This window comes from Anabas testudineus, chromosome 21 (genome assembly GCF_900324465.2).
Source record: "Anabas testudineus chromosome 21, fAnaTes1.2, whole genome shotgun sequence".
NCBI classification, from domain to species: Eukaryota; Metazoa; Chordata; class Actinopteri; order Anabantiformes; family Anabantidae; genus Anabas; species Anabas testudineus.
In genome coordinates, this window is record NC_046629.1 from 14,215,081 (window position 1) to 14,235,986 (window position 20,906).

The 20,906-nt window shown below is 40.5% G+C and overlaps 1 protein-coding gene across 6 annotated transcripts in view; it reads left to right on the forward strand.

Moving 5' to 3' along the window:
• Window positions 1-20,906, forward strand: part of igf2bp2a (insulin-like growth factor 2 mRNA binding protein 2a) — a 42,781-nt gene that overhangs the window by 4,360 nt on the left and 17,515 nt on the right. Inside the window, exon 1 of one of the 6 annotated variants that reach the window (XM_026375549.1) lies at window positions 11,033-11,331. The exons of 2 other annotated variants lie outside the window; for them this stretch is intronic. In XM_026375549.1, the coding sequence (XP_026231334.1) occupies window positions 11,278-11,331 (54 nt within the window). In that variant the 5' untranslated portion in view covers window positions 11,033-11,277. Of the gene's footprint in view, window positions 1-11,032; window positions 11,346-16,866; window positions 17,071-20,906 lie in introns of those variants that run through there. 3 more of the 6 variants (XM_026375550.1, XM_026375547.1, XM_026375551.1) reach the window with 3 other exon arrangements.

Below are 20,906 nucleotides of genomic sequence, written 5' to 3' on the forward strand. Positions count from 1 at the left end.
AGTTTCTTGACAGGAGGGCTGCAGAATAATTAGTTTCACATTTCTAACAGAGTTTTTTGAATGTAATAGGCTTATTTTTATTAAAACGAATCAATTTGGTTACATTAACACTGCTCTAACAATGTAGCAAAAATCTAAAAAAGATTTTTGTGTTATTGAGAAAAACAATATATTTATTGTACATATAATTAAATGTAACTGTAGGTTTAAAATATACACAACTTAATTATTTAGTTTAGAAAAATCTGTATAACAGAAGCCTTCAAAGATTAGAAAATATAAATGTATGTAAGATTGTGATTATTATGATTCTTATTTATTTATTCATATTACTTCTACTGTATAATTCATATTGTCTAGCTTTGATTAGGACAATGAAAATACATTTGAAATTAGAATTGAGTTTGTTGTTTTTAGTGGTGGCTTATTTTCATACCAACTATTTTTTTTTCCTCATCTCTGTTAAGTTTACTTGTTAAGCAAAGCACGTGTCTGATTCTGTGCTCTTGCTACACTCACAGGAAAACACGGCGTGAGTATGACGCGTGTTTTAATTGATAGTGGTGATACAGAAATAATACGTGGTATTGCTTGACTGTGACATAGACGATGAAGGTGTGGACGCGGTGCCAAACGGGAGCTCCCGCTGTGAGCCTGATCAATATTCAGTTATCAGTATTAAGCATGTGAAGACAGAGTTGCTATGCTATAAACACAATTACAGAGCTGTCCCCCTGCATAGTGAACACGTTTGTTTACTTGCTTGTTTAGCTGCTGAGAGTGACAAAACCAGACTTTTCTCGTCCTAATTATCTCTCTACACCTTTGACTTAACCTGGAGTGAAAACGTGCTCAAACTAACAAGTGATGAACTTGTGATTGAGCGCAGTCCCTCGCGTTGCACTCCACTACACTGTATCACAAACACCAGTTCAACTGTTTTCACACACTTCCTATAAACCTGCATTTGCAGCTTAATGTTGTTTGATGAAGCCAAATTGATTATAAGACCTTTTTCTTACAAAATGATACAAGCTGAGTCTTGGGTGTAAACATCTGCATTGCACCACAGCGGTGCTCGTGCAGATGTGTGTGTTGGGTTGTCAGTGCACACTGAGTCAAAACAGCGAAATACGATAGCCATCAGTTGATCCACTCGGAATCCATTAATACTCCCCAGTTGATCCTGGGTGAAGGGGAAGCTCTCCAGTTCAGGCTCTGGTTTTGTGATAGCAGGAGGCACTGCACTGCTCCCCATGTCGAGCCACATCCGCTGAACCCCCACCCCCCTCCTGATTCCTCATATCTTCCCTCACCTGTCTGTGAGGAGGAGACGCCCCAAAGGATCTGTTTCGTTGGATGAGGAGAGCAGATGCCCGAGGTGTCTCTCAGCTTGGTCTTCAAGAGCATTATTGGTGTGTTTTTAAATTGTGCTCAGTCTGTCATACGCTCTTGATTCATGAAAGGCGAAAAAGAGTGGTCTTCTAGTTAGAGATCAGTTTATCTTTGACTTTTCCATTTTGGTGTAAATAATGCTTTTTAGGTTTGAAAATGGATGTGAAGTCGGATACTGTGTTTCATCATTAGCACCTCCACAGATAATGATTTGTCATGTTTTAGCTGAAGGCCTTTTTTTACCCCAGTGCATTTAAATTCTCCAACCCTGCTAAATCTGTATAGAAATTATTAACTTTGTGGAATAGTGTTTGTTTTTTTTTTTCCTGAAGTGATAACAGACTTGCTAGTGCAACAGAGTACATAGCTTAAGGGAGCAGCGAGATTAGATGTGAGAGAATTTCAGATTCGCTCGGTTTCTATCAGACCTGTTGGATCGCTGTTTAATCTCGCTGAGAGTTGGAATCTCCTGTTTTTTAAAAAGACGTGCGTGTGTACATCGCAGCAGCAACTGTAGCAGCAGAAGCGTCATTCACATTCCACTGCTACCTGTTGCATGAATAATAGCTTATGACAGCGTTACACTCATGACAACCAACAGTTAAGTAAGCAGACAGATGACTTATAGGAACAACAGTGAGGAGGTGAGGAAGGTGTGGCCCGGGTGAGGAGGGATTCTCTGACTGGACTTCCCAAGTCTCACATTCTTGTGTTAATAGTAAGCCAGTGAGTGTTGTGAATTCAGTCGTCATAAGAAACACGATTCATCCAACAGGAGATTAGGGAGACACTTGTTCTTAATCTTCTATTTATTTGTGACCTCAACATTATACATTACCTCTCTCAAGATCCTATTATTGAACGATTAGAGTAACAGAGAGACAGACGAGTGCAATAAAACCTTCTTAAACAGAGACATGGAAGTGATTTGAGGATTTATCAGTGTTGAAATATTCCTATTAGCTAGCAGAGGTCAGTTTCTGTTTGTAGAAAATGAAAGAAACAGGTTTATTCCCACACTGTCGGCCCCGGATTTATGAGAAATAATATGTTTTGGCCATGATAAATGCTGTTAGCACTGTATTCCTGATAACTTCAGTGCTCAGTGCGAGAGTTCAACCTCTTCTTTTGCATTAGTTTATTCTTGTGCACACCTGGTAAACAGGTGTGCATTAGACAACACCTAGAGCCAACGTTGTTTTGAGCAGATGCTTGAGGACAATATTTTGCTAAGCAGGTTTTGATGAAGTCCTGGAATCTTAAATGTACTGCATGTGAATATTTAATTAATTACAAATCATGATTATGAGTAGTGCAGCTTGTACCCAAGTTTCTTTTTTAGGCGAGTTAAGTTGAAGATGTAACAGCTGCTTTGTCTCTCCTTCCCTCTCTGTTCCCTCTGTTCTCCTACTGGTCTGTGCAGCATGTGGGTGTGGGGTTTATGCACATGTAAATATGTTCACGCACAGCTTGAAGATGACACTGGAGAGACAGAAAAGCTGTGGTGAATACCAGCTGAAAGCTACATGCCGGATGTAAAGTTTAGTGTTTCTCAGTGCTGCCTGTGGGCACCCGTGGGTGTGGTCCCCATGGAAGGGTGGGCAGCTGACGTGCACAGCAGGTGCCATTGCTCACACAGGCAGATCCCGTCCTTGTCCCACATCAACACCATATAACTCTACTACCCTTTTGCAACTTAAGAGGCCTGATGGGTCTTGAACAGGTGAAATGAATATGGCGAAAACTCCCAATGAACCAATCAGAGCGAGCGGGAGGCCGCAATGCTTACACACGGCCAATCCCGCTTGAGCACGTCTGTGACACTGGTTTAGAGCTTTCAGCTGGAAATACTGTTAGCCTGAAGCTTTACTCAGGTCAGATGTTTGTCTCTTCTGTTGGACGTGGTCCGGTCAGACAGTTCTCAGCTTCTTATCTTGCTTTTAAAAAGGCACATCTGACCGGGAGGTGTGGCCATGTGTAACACAGGGCCCCAAGTGAAATCTAATTGGGCCCCCTCGATTCTCCCACTACCAAAACCATATGTATTTGCATAATTAGTATCATGGTTACCAAACAGGCCTACTGGGTGCAGTATTTAATGTAATATTTATTAAACAAACTACCTATAAATAATTCATCATTGAAAGGAACAAGAGTGTTTACAGATTTTTACATGTTTGACAAATGTGCACCCAATCTTTATGACAGTGCCCCAATCCAGCCCCCATTCCAACATTTCTAAACCTCCAGATATGGTGTACTAAAGAAATAATATTCAGTGATTTTGTCTACACACCATTATTCCCATGCAGCTGCAGGAATGTTTTTTGATACACGAGTGACGTCAGCTTTCTGAGAAGCAGCAAATATCAAAAAATACAATGTTCTGACATTTACAGCATGTTGATGGTGGTCCATGTGTGTTTACAGGTTGCTCTGGATTCAGGTTAGGTTCTCCAGATTGCCATGGGAACCATTTTTGAGTGTTTTGATTAGTTATAGGAGTAGAGCTTAAATGATGAAGGCTTTCAGAAAGCGAACCCTCCAGTGTACAGAACACAACGCAAGCTGCAGTTTTATTTTTTTCAAAGTTCATTTTATTCCATGCAACACCGTGAGATTTACTTACAAGTTATCATTAAAACGTCTTTTGATATCATTGTCAGAATCCTATCATTACAACTTTTTGTTGTGAGCTGCTGTCATTTGGGGGACCCTGTAATTTCCACCCATTTCTGGGAAAGTGACTACCAGTTACAGTTGCCACACTGCAGTTTGACCGTGTGGTGGTGGCTCACACCAGGAGAACTGCAGCGGTCAAAGTGCTGATTTTATATCATAGTGAATACATAGTTTAGTAAGGCGCCTCAATAAAAATGCGTTTGTAAAGTCATCACTTCAATGAAACATTCAAGTGCTCATTCTCTTTCCACAAGTGCGGCATGAAAAACTGCTGAGTGGGCTGTGCATCTGTGTCACAGTCGCAGCCCTTTTGTGACCTTTCTTATTCACAAACCCACTCAGGGCCGTACTTTCCATCCTTTTCCATATGTATGTGACGGAAATCAGGACCCTCATTACACAACAGAACAAGTCATCTACAGTAAGGGCCGCACACAGCTGAGCCTCGGACATAACCTGGAGCACAGTCTGACCATTGTGTTTCCTCCGTCTCGCCCTGCCTCAGACGGAAGAGGAAGACAGGGAGAGGACTTCCCAGTCAAAGACATGTGCATGTCCCACATGAACGCTTACGGTGTCCTCTGAGTGTGCACGCGTGCTACTGTGTGTCTGTGCTCATGTGCGTGGAGAAATGAGCACTTCTGATAGAGGGCAGCATTTCTTCCGCTCCTCACTGAGGCTCACTTGCAGGACGTGAGGCTGGTGGTGGCTTGAAGTGCTTTACCCCTCTATCAGCAGACTGTGAGGGTTTTGCTCGTGGACAGGATGATTTCTGGCTGCAAGTGGGAGACCGCTAGAAATGGGAGTAATGTGTTTTCTCACTCGATCCTTTTATGTTACCTTCTCTCCTCATCTGATTTTATCTCCTCGCTGGGTTCATTTACTGTATCCATAACTTCCACAGTATATGTATCTAACCTCTTGTGGTAGTTTGGTGTTTTGACTTCTAAACAAAATATCCCAGCCTGCTATTAATAAAATGAATTGCTATAGTAACAAATAATTGATTTGATGGACACACTTCAAACCATCTAAGGCAGAGGTTTTCAACTCGGATTACTTGTGGGCCACCTGCCAGGTTTGTTTCTCTAAGATGGGAACACGTAAGTTCTCAGTGGATACACATTTCAACTACATACACATTTAGGCAGAGGCGGGTGTCTTTTCCTCATACATCATTACCCTATTTCCGAGGTTTAACATAATAAACTTGAAATGCCGTTCCTCTCAGTAAGCTGCTTCTTCTTTAAATTAAGAAATGATCAGTGCTTTGCTTTTATTTGACTATGTGTTATGCATTTTCAAGCCTTGATAAAAACAATGAAATAATTACTAAAAACAAAATGGGTGAGATGTGACAATGAATTCTAAACATGTGGAGTGTCTTATGAAATTGCCATATGGGCTTCATTTGGACTGTTGGGATCTGTGATTTAAAGCATGTGCCTGATTACTTACTTAGATTAACTACTTCGCTATGATGGGAAATCTGCTTTCCAGCTATTTTGCAAAACGTTAGACCAGACCATCGATGTATCTGTCCATTTAATAGGCATAAAAAAGTGCAAACACCTTGTCTGGCTTTGTTTAAAGATAGCGGGACCTCTAAAGCTCATTAATTAACACATTACTAGCACCAGATTTGCTAAGTACACAGTTTTGTACAAAACAAACCAGATATGAACAAGTGTATAGGTGTTAGGCTGTTACCTTTGGAATAAGCCATGCTGCTTACCTCCATTTTACTGGCTTTATGCTAAGCTGACTAGCTGCTATAACTAGTTATTCACATAACGGCGGTATAGATCTTCTCATCTAACTTGACGCGGCATCATTATTTAATAATTTAGTTGGTTTTGTTAAGTAAAAAAAGTAATAAATCTTTGATATTGTGTCGTTGTTGCTTTCTAAAATAGTTCAATAAACGTTTATCTATTAGTCCACAAGGTCATATTATCACCTTCACCACTGGCACCTATCTTAACCTTTGAAGAACTGATCTGTTGCAGCGTTTGTCCTTCAGTTTCAGCAGATGTAGTGTTTAGTGTTTGCCAAATGTGATATGCTATAAAGCCTGTTGTGTTACACAGCTGTGCTTGATCCTGAGTATGATTTGCTGAGATGAGTCGGGCAGTTTGGGCCAGGCAGGTGCGAGAGAGTAGGATGGCTCCATCTGCCTGGCACTGCCAAGTGACCCAGCACATGCCAATGCCCAGTCATTGGCAATGTGAGAGGTGGACGAAGCATGTTACATGAAAGAGAGAGGCTGTGTGAAAGCAACAACAAAAAAAAAAGAAAAAGCAGAATAGGAAGAAGGTTGTGGGGGGGGGGGTCATAGCACTTTTGATTTCATCATGCGTTAGGATGCATTGAAAGGAGCAGAATATTTTATTATACTTTATTAAATTATACTGAGGCTGCAGAGCTGCTTACATTAAGCCATGACCAGAATGTGAAAGAACTGTTAGTAAACACTTGCTGACCCGTGGGCAATATTTTCCCTGGGGGAGTAGAATATTTTATTGTGAAGTCTTCAATCAGTGTATCCTCCTTGGGGTTTCCTGTGGGTGCAGTATCGGCTGCAGTAGCACAGCTCTGCTGTACAGTAGGAGTACTATGTCACTCCTCAGGCCATTTTTCAATTTATTCTACTCCTGAGTTTAACACCACATATAAAACAGATAAAAATGTACATGAAAGTTGCTAGGATACCCGTCCGTCACACTGGGATGTAGCACCTCTGTCTTTCTTTGCACGCAAATGACATTATGACACTGATTGATGACCTGTCCGTCGGTGTCAGGTGAAATGAAACACAGACTGACACAAATCCAATTAAAACCGAAGCGGGTGCCCATAGCAGATAGCACCATCTTGCACGAAAACAAGGCAAAAGACAGGCGTCTGCAGCTCACCACAAGTTGGTAAATATTTGATGCTGAAGCAGCCATGCATGCGTTCTTGTCAGATGGTTGCAAAAGTTAATGCCCATTTCGCATCGTCAGCCAACCAAACCTGCTTTTTTTTTTTACAACATTTACTGAACATCAGCACACTCTGTCTGTGCGTGTCTAGGTGTTTTTCATTTACTTGAACTGTGGGTTCATAAGATGCAGCTGCAGTTCATCTCCTCGCCCTCTCCTCTGCGGTGTTTGGTACCTCTCTTCCTCCCGTCCTCCTCTTCGTCCTCCTCCCGTGAGTGTGCCTTTGTGTCATGCGTACCACCTGGATTGCGTACATTGCCTGTCACTGCCTCCCTCCCTCCACCTCACAATGTCACTGCTCTCCAGGCACGGTGTGGCAGCGCCGTAGGAGGCTTTGCTGCGTGTTAGCATGAGCGGGTGTACATAGCTTACAGCTGTATGTTACGCGCTGTAAGCTGAATGTGAGCTGCCCTATCAGATAGTGTAACAGAGACAGGCAGTTTATTCTTAGTAGAGTTGTGGTTACTGCTATTGGAATTCTTAGACAACAGTAGACGTCTGTGTGTGCGTGTGTCCGTGTCACTGCGTGTACGTGTGTGTGTGTGTGTGTGTGTGTGTGTGTGTGTGTGTGTGTGTATACAGTGCCTCTGTGTTTCTGCCATCCCCCAAGCGGGAAGCAACAGTTCATTTCAGAGATGGTTGCTATGATGGTTTTGTTTTAAGTGGTGTGAGGAGTGACTCCAGGCAGCCCAGTTTCCGGTCGCTTGACATTGCGGGAGAATAAATTACAGAGATATAGAATGACAAGCTTCAAAGGCTAGTTTGATGTCAAAGAGACAGAGTTGTGGATTTGGAGCCGCTGAAGATGATACATCAAATATGTTGCACTTTAAAAAAGTCAAATGGAACCGTGTTTGTTCTTCTTGTTGTCAAGTGTAATTGTTGCACTCGCTTGATGGACACCCCGGGCTCTCGTAGAGCCTTTACAGTATTACTGCATCCTAGCCAACACCACATATCACCAGAGCCGGCGCGTCATGGCACATCACTCAGATCCCAACACACACACACACACACACACACACACACACACACACACACAGAAATGGGTTCTGATTTGATCAAATGTCAGTCAGACATGCCACATTTTCACAACAGTGTCAGTTTTATTTCTTATTTTTTGCCTGTCTTCACAAAATGGGAACTTTTTCCACGACGAGGTCTCGTTACAATGAAAGATATTATTACTGTTTTGTTTGTGACATGCTCGGATCTGCCAGACGCTCACACTGACTCAGTGCTTTTCAGAGCCGTTGTTGTGGCCGTCTCAAAGAATGAGCAGGCCAGGTTTTTGGATCAGCCCTCATTCCTAATAACCCCTTCAACTTAGACAGGTTGTTTGTTAAAGGGGGGAACCAGCCTTGTATGTTTTCTGCCAGGAATGATGAAAGCAGCCGACCTAAATGCTTGCAGATTTGTTTTGGTGTTTCTGTGTGGAGGAGAGTCGTAAGCCGGAGAGGGGCTGGAAATAGTTGTGAAATTAGTGGACTGCACCCTTGAAAATCCTGTCTTGCAAATCAGAGACCTTCACTTGTTGTTATTAATCTTTTGATATTGAGCCTCAGGTAGTACGGAGCGAAGTGTACATTTAAAGGCTATTTTTTAACTTCTGTTTGTCCTTCAGCAAATACAAAATAGTTTTGAAGTTTAGATTTTGGCGGATTTGAAATTTTCACCCTGGCGGGTTTTTTTTTTTTTTTGTGTTTTGTGTTTTTTTTGAAGGTGCGGTTTCTTTCACATACTGTAGCATTTTGTCAGAAAATCAAGTCTGGATAACAAACAACAAGCAAACAAACATAAACTGTTACAGAGGCTGCAGCTTTTGCGAGTTGAAAAATTGCTCCGGCTTGGCAGACATTTAGGCTCTACCCAGTGCCTCCTAGTCACATATATAAGAGGCACCAACAAACAAACCTTTCCCTCAGGCTTTTCTACAATCACCAATAATTCTCTCTCGCCTTCTCTGTCTCACTTTAAATGCTGTCCACACAACAGGCATTTCCACCCGCTCCCCTCCGCTGTGGAGTTCAGGCTCCTAACTTGAGATATCGATGTGAACTCGGGATATTTACTCACGTATCGATCAGGGCTGACACCCCTTCTGAGTGTCAATAATCAAATTAGTGTGCATATTACAGTGCCGCACAGCAATCCCCAATTCAGCTAGCGTTCTGTTTATTTAAATCACTCCGGCTGAGATGCACACAGCTCTGGACCCTAACCATCTCCTGGCCTCTTCCTCTCGAGCCCCCTGCCTCATTTCACATAGTAGGTCAGCATTTGGAGCCTTTTTAGCCACAGGATTAAAGTCTGACAGGGATAATGCCACTTCAGCCACTTGTGAGTCACGTGACACAAGATGATCTAAGGTTCTGGGAGGAGCACTATAATGTAATTAATGTATCTGAAGCTCTTATCCATTTGACTCCACCCACTGTACAGCTGGACGCCCATAACCATTAAAAATGTCTCTTTTTCAGATGACGGTGAGGGAAAGAGTGAGGGCAAATTGTTGTTTTCCACCTTTACTCTTTGGAATCTGTGTTCAAGCTCAGCAGAAATTGAATATAGTCCCGTCTCTCTTCTGCTCAGAGCTGCGTATTTATTTCATTTTAACCTTAAACCTTTTGTACTGTCCCCCCAGCCTGCACCAGTGCGTCCTATATAGATAATCCCACTGCCTTGTTAATCTCTTGATGGCTTATCGACTTTACCACACTTTATTTACTTTACTACACTTCAGTCACTTCCCTAAACTTGCTGCTAGTCTGCAATTCATTTAATCTTTTTATCTGTTCTTATCTTTCACTTTTTCTTTTTTTGCCTCCTCACTTGTATGTTTATTTGTGGGAGGCTTCTATTCTTTGTGATGTTTAAATCGACTCTTGTAAAATCTTGTGCAATCAAAATGATATAATTATAAATAAATGAGTAAATAAATCATTTAGGACTCTTTACTGTTACTTTTTTACATTTGCATGAGAGATTTATGTTTATACAAATATTTCAAGGATGCAATTCACAAATATTTTTTATTATTATTTAATTGGTTCATCTTCAGTTTACAATAATTAAAATTGTTAGTAATTAATTTTTATCTCTGAGATATTTAATAAATATTTAGTGATTCAAGTCTTTTTTAGGTTTTATCAATTAAAGTATTTTCATGAATGTTTGATGAAAATTCAGACATAGATACCTCGAGTTTTAATTATTTATTTTTCTATTCATAACCAAGTTTTTTTTTTTTTTTTTTTGAAAGATGTGACCATGAGGGAACCATTGGAACATAATTTCTATAAAAATTTAAATAACATAAGCAAGAAATACAGAGACTATCCATTTAATAATGCACTGACAGGCAGGATTTTCAGACAGGAACTATATCAAATAAATAAAAAACTAAACATTTAAAATAAAACACACTGGCCTAAAATGCTGTCTTTCCAGAACCTTTCCTCCTGGCTTGTCACTGGCCAGTCTCTCTCTTTTTTACTGTATTTATTGATTTATTTTTGATGCACTATGATTTACAGCTAACACACAGCTTTTAATTAAACTTATTCTAAACCACATGCATGCGTCAGGCACTGTCCCCCAGCTTGGCACCAGTTCTCAACCCTGTGTTTGAGAAACATAGTGTGTGTTTCACCGCCTCCAAAAGCTTTGTTCTGCCGCTGTTTGGAGAGCGAGGACTCCTCACTGACAGCAGCTGTGACTGGCAGGGGTGTTTTGAAATATGCTGCTTATTGACCAGGCTTGCTCGGTGTTTCTCTTTCTCAGAGGATGAATCTTCACTCACCTCCTGCTAGTTTCAGAACGTGTTTTCGCTCTCTAGTAGGAACTTCCCTGCAGACAGGGGGAGGGGAAATGGAAGAGGTAGTGCGTTCGTATGCGTGTGAACAAGTGAAGCTCACTCTCTAGAGGGAGCTGGAGAGAGAAGTGAGACGGGTAGAGAGAGGGATGTTGAGAGACAGACAGAAGTCGAGCGGGGAGACAGACAGACAGAGAGGAAAGCAAGGCGGGCAAACAGTTTGAGGACTTGCGTAATGTTGAGTGATGTGTGTGCGTTATTGATCCAGGTTAACCCCGCCGGGACCTACACCAATGGCAGGCAGGCTCAGCCTTCTAGCTACAGTGTAATACCTTATGGTTGGCAGATTAAAGGATGAGACCTGAGGAACGTAAGGAGACCTAAGCCGCACAATTCAACATAATGCAACATGAGGAGCAGCTAACATCGGACCCACACTGCACGACCGCAGCAGGAGTTGGTATCCACTTGTCAGTAGCTCTTAGTGTTGTGTGAGAGAGAGAAATAAACAGAAAATGCATCAGTGTGTGCATGTAGAGAAGAGTAGACACACCAGCTATATGTTAGTGTCTGTAGATATATATGTGTGTGTGTGTGTGTGTGTGTGTGTGTGTGCATGTCAATTGTTTCCCTGTAGGCTCGCTGTGTGCCTGTCAGTGACAGTGCTGACTATGTGCTTTGTGACGGGGACTCAGAGGAGTCCTCAGTTAGTGAAGTAGCAGCATGGTGGAGCAGGCAGGCGTTTGATGTACGCAGGACAGGACAGGGAAGTGCAGCACATGACTCTGCAAGCCCTCTTGAATCGTGTGTCTGTTTATTATTAATGTTTGTTTTTTTTTGTCAGTGTTACACTTGTGACTCAGTGTTAAAGGAAGTGATTTTGCACCAATAAATTCAAATGAAAATGCAGTAATTGTAGCTGAGTGAATGTTTGCTGCACTTTGCATGATTAGCAGAAATGGCTTTTTGCACAGGATTGTTCATAATGTTTTATGTCCATCATGTTAATTATTCTATCAATGGTTTTAGCAGTTGGATAAATACTTCTTCTGCTCAAGGGCTGTTGGCAGATTTGACTAGTATGTGAGTTTGTGTGTGTGTGTGTGTGTGTGTGTGTAGTGACATTTTTGATGTGTAAGGTGCTGAAAAATCTAGCGCACACAGACAAAGAGCAGAGTTCTTTGTAAGTAGGTGACATCTAGTGTCAAGCAGTTAAACTTTTGAAATGAAAAAATGTGTGTTTTTTTTTTCAGAAGCATTAGGTGTCATTTAAGAATTTTGACCTAAGTAGTATTGATATGTCATAAAAGTGTCAGATGAAGAAACTTAAATATTAGTGTATCTGACCCGGATTGAAAACTTAATCGTTTAAATAAATACATGTGTTTGGTGTCAATGTGCAGGGGTTACTCTTCCTATCAATACGTGTTTATAAGCTCTGCATTCAGATGGTTTATTGAGTTTCAAGTATTTGACTAAGAAAACAATAAACGTCAAGTCTAGTCAAGACATTAATTTGCCCTTCAACTTTCAAAAGAGAGAGATATGGCAAAAATGGAAAAAATTGTAGTAATTAACCAAATATAAAGAAAAAGATCTGTGTTACTCTTGGGACTTGGTGTGGAACAAACACACAAGCTGGTGAAGGCGAAGTGATTTTATTCACTTCGTGTACTGACAGGTTGTTAATCCATAGTAATAATAATACATAATTTATATGTCCAATATATGTGTATTACAAATCAGCATCTGCTAACTCAAGCCTGTCAAATAAATGTAGTGCGGTGAAAAGTGCATGTAACATAAAATGGAAATACTTCAGTAAAGCACAAGGACCCAAAAATTATACATTTACAAGTGCATTATGTTAAATGTTTTAGTCACTTACCACCTCTGCATTTAAATTCGATTTTCTTGTGATGGTACAAAATCACGGTCTGTTGTTGTTGTAGTAATTTCAGTCTAATCATGTCAGATTAGTTTTTTTTTCTTTCTGTCAAATAATCAACAGTTTCCTGCTGCACTGGTTGAAAGAACATACAAGAATTCCTTCTCCACAAAATGTCTAGATTTGAATTTGAAATGTATGAATCTATGTTCAGCAAGACGCAGCTGCGTTAACACTGTGTTAGAAACGCATTATACCACAGCAACAGGCAAATGGTACATATTAAAATGCTCATTTCATTGGCTTTGTGGGCATGACGGGAGAAAATTTGTTTTGTGTCAGCTGGGGACCCTGTGGCATTTTAGCACCGACTGAAAATTAATTTGTGCTGATTACACCTGAGAATTGAAAATAATTTTATATATTCATACAAATATGTGCGTGCAAATAGCTGTAAACATTCTAGGGATGCACACGTCTTAGTTTATTGTTCATCTCTATGGTGTTTTGCTTAAATTGGGTATGTCATGGAGGTGTTATTATCTGCATGTTTTTGAGCCGACATGTTGTGAAAACCGCAACTCTCTTTGTAATTGCTTCTGTGGATATATTTGATAATGACAGAGAACTGTCTGAATCAGAATAAACATACGCTGCTATAAGCCCGCTCTCGCCCTGTGTAAATCTCAAACATGAATGACTGGCTTGGTCTGAGTCATTGAAATCTGTTGAATCATTTGTAGTTATGTTTGTGACGCTGAGTCACTCCGAACGGCAGATATTAGACGTCTTGAGATTTCCCTTCACACAAATAAATCTCATCAGAAAACTTTATGTGCTAACTGATGAAGACATGACGTGCAGCGTTTCCTTATTTACATCTTTCACTAACCAACTGTGTGAGTGTCGGCAGCAAGGAGCAGACACACGTCAACAGGAAGGTTGTGGCTTCCATTAGAGCTGCGTGTATCTACCTGCCTGCCACTCGGCCTGTGTCTACCTACTTCTGTGCCACACTGAAAACTAATGAGTGAAGAAAAAGAGGTATGATGAGTTCTCATCCATGAGGGCAGGGAGGGAAAAGCTGAAGCAGCAGCTGAGCCCTACACATTGAGATGAGATGGTTACCAACACCATGTGGCAGCTTTGTTCACTTGGTAGCCCTAGTGGGAAAAATACATGGTGAGGGAACAATGAAAAACAGCAGATACACTACTCGTCTTACTTTGGGTGACGGGTAATAGATTTTTGATGTATGCAAAATCATGTCTGAAAAGTATGTAAGTGAATGTGAAGGAAACTGTCACCACTAACAATTATTAATGCCTTGGAAATATCAGTGCAACATTGAGATGAGATTTTTTTGTCTCAGAGGTATGTAGTTCTTCTGTTCCTAAGGAGCAGAAGCAATTTTTCTGCAAACTGTCTCGGAAGAATCTCCCTCACAATAAAAAAGTCAATGTGACAGTGTTTTTAGATTGTGAGACCCATCACTGTACAGAGATTAAAGCTGCCATGATTAATATTTTTATATTAACAGTGGTGCAGATAACTGCTAAGTAATGTGAAAGAGGTCTCTCCCAGTCACAAAGCCACAGCTGTTTGCAGAGTTTTAGCATCATTCAGTTTGCTGTTTTGGTTTTATGGTCCACAGATGTATTGTTTTGGTTCACCACTTTAGTCAGTGTCATTTCCATTGATTTTCAGCCAAACAGCACTGATAACCCCTCACTACTAACTCTGCTACACTACTAAACAGGACGGGCATTTGGAGCTACCTGGGGTTTGTGTAGAGATCTGAATCCAGTGTCGCCTAGTGCTTGCTCAAGTGGAGTTGTTGAGTTTTCTATATAATTCTGTGTACAGTTTACACTTTAAAATGTCTTGAAGGAATTGAATTGAATTGAATTGAATTGAATTGAATTGAATTGAAACACAGCTGAAAGAGTCAGAACATGAGATGAAAGATGTTGTTACTGAGTAATTGCTGCAAGTGAAAATAACTGTTAATGAACTTATACTAAAATAAAGTTACAAAAGCTTATTACTAAGCTTTGTATTTACAACTTGTTTCAAAAATAAGCTGGTGCAGTTTTATTTAAATAGTATGAATTTATATATTGACTTTTATGGTGTCATTAAGAAGTCCACTACACGTGTTTAGCTAAAAATGGTTCAGGGACGTCATGTCTGGAGGTCCGATTAGAGACAGATCTGGACTTATGTTGAATAAAAAAAACAACTTGAGCAATGTCAAACTCAATGTCTCAGCTGCATTTGATGAGCATGTAGTCAAAAACAACAACAACAACACTTGCAAAACATGCATCCTGATAACACTTTATTTCTTCATTTCTTTATTAATGTGGTACAAATTTGAAGAAAAAGAGGAAACCTCCCCATGTATCCAAGTAAACATTAAATCAATATGAATGTATTTTTTGTATGCAGGCTAGCTGGACTGAACTAACTAAAACTACTACTAGCAATTATTTTAAATGAGTTAATCAGAAGTGTACAAATTAACCTGCTGTAGTTAGTACAAAATTATGTACTTATTTGTGGGAAACGTCTTGGAAATTTAAAAGATATAAGTTTAAATTACAGACCAACAAAATAAACCTTTAATATAATCTACAATACAATACAATATTATTTATTGTTTTTGCCTTGTCAGGTCATGCTGCCTCGCATTTCTTCTGTGCTCTTCGATGGGTTTTGACAGCGCTTACAGCCCTCTAGATAATAATTTACTGATGTACGTAAAGGAAAGAAAAAGCATGAAGTCTAATGTGATGTTGTGGGTTGCAGAATATACTACACTGTATATATAATGTGTTTTCACATCCTGCCTGGGGTTACACGTGAGCAGAGGAAGTGCTTCAGAGTTTGTTTGTCCTTCTTGAGGAAAAACAGCAACGCATCTTTGTGGCTAGAGGACAATTACAATGCATAGACACTTCCCTCAAACAAATCCTGTTATCTCTGCTCTACAACAGCTGTATGGGCCTTAGAGAAGTGCTCAGGAGCGCTGCACAGAAATGGCCTGAGCTGTGTCTTAATCTAGCAGCAGGTGCGCTGCAAGGGTTTGAAAAGAGGAACAGAGGGACATCTTCCACGCAGTAGGTTTTCCTGAGTATTGTTGACTTGTGGCTTCCTCTCTGAGATGTCAGAACATTTAGGTGCTTGAGAGCTGACATGTGAAAGCTAGAAATTGGGTTCATTCAGATTAGTCTGTGATTGGCATATAAAGGCAAGACTAGACTATTTAATCAACCCACCCAAACTGATCCATATAATATACAGTGTTACTTTTAAACTAGGTGTAAATTAGAGGTTTGTCTGTATTAATTGCAGCTGTTTTAAAGAAGCACTGTGACCAGTGTGGACTCGCTGTTAGCACATAGCATTGCAGTCCCATGATGTAAAAACCACAAGCTCTCACATATGTATGTGTCCAAGTAGCCGTAAATGTAGCCGGATGATCGTGTTATACTGCACTCAGCACTCAAGCGCCGGGCTATTACACATACAAGAAGTAGAGGCTTTAGAGATGCTTAAATGGTATACATCATGAATTTGTAACATGATCATGTAATAGAACATAATCGCATGCCTCCAGTGTGATTGATGACCACAGAGGTTTTCATTTCCTACTATCACTGCATGGTATGACTGGGATGAAGGCAAGATCATGTTTCATATTGAGAGTCATCAGTTATCCTCTGTGCATTGTGAAGTCCTTCACTCTGACTGATCAGTCTGGACTGATGTGGACTCCCCTTCCTGTGTCTATTTTGTCATTAAGTGTCGCCTTCAGCGGGAACAAATGTCTTTGTAAGGCAGATACAGAGAGATCAGGGAGGGGTGAAAAATAAAGAAAGGGTTCATTAGATTGATTCTGTCATATTGCTCGTATCTTATCATAGGAACCACTCTCTTTAAGCTTTATATGTGCCCACATATTAGTTTCACACCAAGGCGTGGTGGTTATAACGAAAGACTTCTGCATTTGCATCTGTGTCGACAGCTAAATCGTCACAGGGGCAGAGGGAAATGACTAATAAATGGAGAACTTCATCAGTCAAGTGAATTTTGCAAACAATTAGGCACGAGGTTTCTAGTAGAGAGGTGACTGTGTGCAGGAGTTTTGCGAGGCGGCGAGCCTCGGACAAGTCCAGTGGACTGAAAGGCTATTTGGGATGTCTTTTAAGTCGTCCAGAGAGAGCCTCCCCGCTGGGCACAGCTCACAGCCTTGTGAGCCGTCTCTGACAGCACAGGCATCCACACAGAGCAGAGACAGAAAGGTAAACAAGGCTTTTAAAGGCCTCATTACACAGAATCCTTGAGTGGAGAAGGAAATGTTTAATCATTCACTCCTGTGAGTTTCTGTTTTAAAAAAAAAAGAAAAGAAAAAGGAAAAGGATTTTGACCTCAGTCAAGGAAATCTAAAAGATGTCTGAAAATACAGTGTGTAGCGTGGTTTTAATGACACAAGCGACTTTGATTTTTTTTTTTTTTTTCTGCGGGTGTTTTATGAAAAACACAGTTTATGACAAATTGAATAAACCATTATGTCCTGTTCATACTGACTGTATAAGAGATTTTCAATGCCACATGGGGTAGGAACAGATGTAGAATAGTAGTTTTCTCTTTCTTACAGGTCAAGCAGCCTTTTATTGCATTACTTCAACATATTAGCAATTTACTTGTATCTGTCTATTGAATCATAGGAACTTAAAAGCTTGGAAAACGTGAAGGATTTTGGTTAGTTTCATGTTGATCATTTATGGTGCACTTTTTCTGTCCCAGCTGTTGACGTCTTGTCCAAATTATTTCTTTGTCTCCACCAAAGAGTGAATAATTTAAAAGCCTTTGCCTGCTTGTTTTGATGGACATGTGTACTTTTTTCAATAAGCTCGGCCTAAAGCAGCTTCTGACTCATGTATAGTGCCTTTCAGTTTGAGCTGCTGCAGAAATTATTTAAACTCTTTTCTTTAGGATATAAAAATGTATTCAAAGAAACGTGTTGTTCTAGAAGTTGCTGACTCTGTCAGGATATGTGGGACATATTGCTGCCTTTGTTTTGGGGCTATAAAACAATCGAAAACAGTAAACAAAAACTATAGCAGACAATTTTAGCACTTTTACCTGAAATACTGTATGACTTTTCTAATTAATTTATCATTGCAATAGTTGTCAATAATTTCCTGGGTGATGTAATAATTTCCTCCTTTCATTGTAAAGGTTTAGGTTTTATATCTGGGTGTAGCAGCAGACTATATATATAAATATATACATATATTATATTCGTCACAGTGGCAGGGCGGTTTCTCATGCAATGCCACCTAAAGGTTCGAAGGTCATGCACATTCAGCAGTGGTTTCTGTTTGTGGCCTTTACACGCTGAGATTTCCCTGGACTCCCTGAATTTATTCACAAAAGTATGTAGTGTAAATGGCAGAAATCCCTAACTTTGCAGTTTTTCACTGACAATAATATTCTTTATGTACTGCTGGACAAATCTCTCGCAAAGTTTGGCACAAAGTAGTGAGCCGCAGCCCATTCAGACTGAGCCTTTTGTCGGTGCTTCCTATTGTATACCTAATTATGACACCATCACCCGTTACCAAATATCCAGCTAAATTTGGAATCATCCAGAACAGTGCTACGTGAATATTGTGTAGAGGGAAAAAGAAACATTACAGCGGATAAAACAAAGAAGGCTTTAACAAAAACTGGATTTTTAATATGTAAATCCTCCAGAGAGTTGTGGATGTCAAGGATCAGATGTTCATCTTTAGGAGAACTGCAAGCTTCTGGCAATGAGTGAATACCCTCTTTCTCACCCCTCTGCCCTCTAAGAGGTTAAAAATTCCTTCGACTACTCCGCATGCAAGTGCGTATTAGTAAGCATGCGTGTGCGCCGACACGGCTTCTTACTTCATGCAGGTGGGTGCAGTAAATATTAGCTTTTCAAATGAACGTGGCCACCCTCAGATATTTAAAGACCGAATTTGAGAGGCTTTCTTTTTACTCCTGGCAGACCACTCCAAACCAACAGCAGACAGCTTGGTTACATTCAACAAACATTAAGTAACCATTGACTTCAGTATGTATCTTCAAGAATGTACTGAAGTTCATTTTGGATTTTGGGAAAGGAGGAGCCAAGGAAAGGCACTGGGTTCACCTTGAATGCAAACAAGGCGATGTTAGCCAATGCTTGCTGCTTCATATTATACCACTGGGTTATTCCCTGATTGTAAAGCAACGCCTGAGGATTTACCGCTGATGTCTGTAACTAGACCTGGACACAGAGGGACAGACAGACAGACAGACAGACGGACAGACAGAGAGCAGTGATCTTATGGTCAGCCAGCGGCCACAGGCATGCTGAAAATGAGACCTTGAAAACTGTCAGGAGGCAGTGTCACTCTTTCCAAGCGATGTCCATTCAGGAAGCTTCGTCTGCATATTTCAGAATGAATGACAAGCAAGTGCCCTTGAACGCGTGTGAGATCCCGAAGAGAATCTGAAGGAGCTAAAGAAAAAGAAATAGAGGTGGAGCTCAAAGAGAAAGACACGCATATGTCGAAGTGATGTCATTTTACTGAGGTATTATAGATAAAGGAAGCTACAGTTTACGCTCTGGCCTCCAGAGGTTTGCTTCACCTGCTAATGTGCTTTTAAACGTGAAGAGTGAAGGCAATGAAAGCTGTGCTCGCAGTTCAGCATCACGTTCTGTAGTCTAACATTACATCAAGGTTGGCAAAGTTGGCAAATCAATTAACAAAAACACAATAGATAACTGGGCTCTCCGAAATTCACAGGCCATTTAAGTGGACAACTCTGAATGAAAGGAGCTTTTGGTTTCCATATTCGTCTACTCAGGGTTGCCAATGTTTGAGGCTGTTTTGAGTTGGCCTTAAACGCTTTTCAGCTATTGGCTGCTTGCGGGTTGCAGGAGGTTGTTTACTATGCTGAAAAAGATGATGTGTTTTCATGGCACAGACTGATTTATATCAGTTTGTCCTTGTTTGGATACTGGTTGCCAAGAGATTTCTTTCATCAAGCCACTTGCTTTAAACCACCATCAGTGACAGAAAGCTTGCAGGCCACAGTGTAGTAGTACACACTGGGAATTGAGAGTTTCTTTTCTTTTTCCTGGAGGACTCATATGACAGAAGATAAACCATTATTTATGAAAACACCTTTTAAACTGATGTAAGTCACTTGATATTAATTTACAGAAGGAAAGTAACTGATGTAAGCTCATTTACTCTTTTAATAATACTGTTTAACATTCAGCTAGATGGATGAATAAGGAGAGGAGAGAGTTGGTTTTGCTTTTCGTTCAGTTGCTGTTTCACCTCTGTGATTTTTTTTTTTTTTTCTTGAGAGGCACAATCAGAAAGAGTCATTCATTCATGTCCAGCTGCCATTTCGGTCCTCTCTCCTTGCTGCTGACAGGAAATTCTGACCCCTTTTCACCCAGATGCGTTCAGAGAGAAAGATTCATGGATAAATGTGTGTGAGCGCATAAAGGAAAATGGCTTTGTGTGTGTGTGTGTGTGTGTGTGTGTGTGTGTGTCTGTGTTTTCCCGAGAGGAATCCTCCTGAACTTAGATCCACCAACATCATTATTACTTATTATTAATCTTATTACTTATTCCTTCTTTAATTCATCTCTATAACTCCATCTCTCAGTCTCACTCTTTCAGTGCCTCCTAATTGTACGCTGAAATGCTTCTGAAATTGCTTTTTGGGATATGGTAGCTCAGCGGTGTGGCTTTTTCTCCACCAGCCTCTCTGCTTTTTAAGTCAGTAGCTCTCATTGCGGAGCTGGACTCTCTCACGTTAATGTAGTTGTTAACAGCTTGTGGTCGCTGGGCGGTTTGTGTGGCTTTGCTGTTTGAGTTGACATGTTCACTGGAAGCAGAGGGAGGCTGTGTGGAAGCTCTGCATCCCAAAACAACCAGGAACAGGACACGGTTCTGTTTGTATATATGTGTCTGTCATATTTGAACAAAAAACACAACACGATTAGGAGCACCCTGGTAGCCAAATGTTTGCAGCACACGCCAATTAAATGCAGTGTCCCTGCTTCAATCTTATTCAGATCTACATGATCTTGACAACTGTG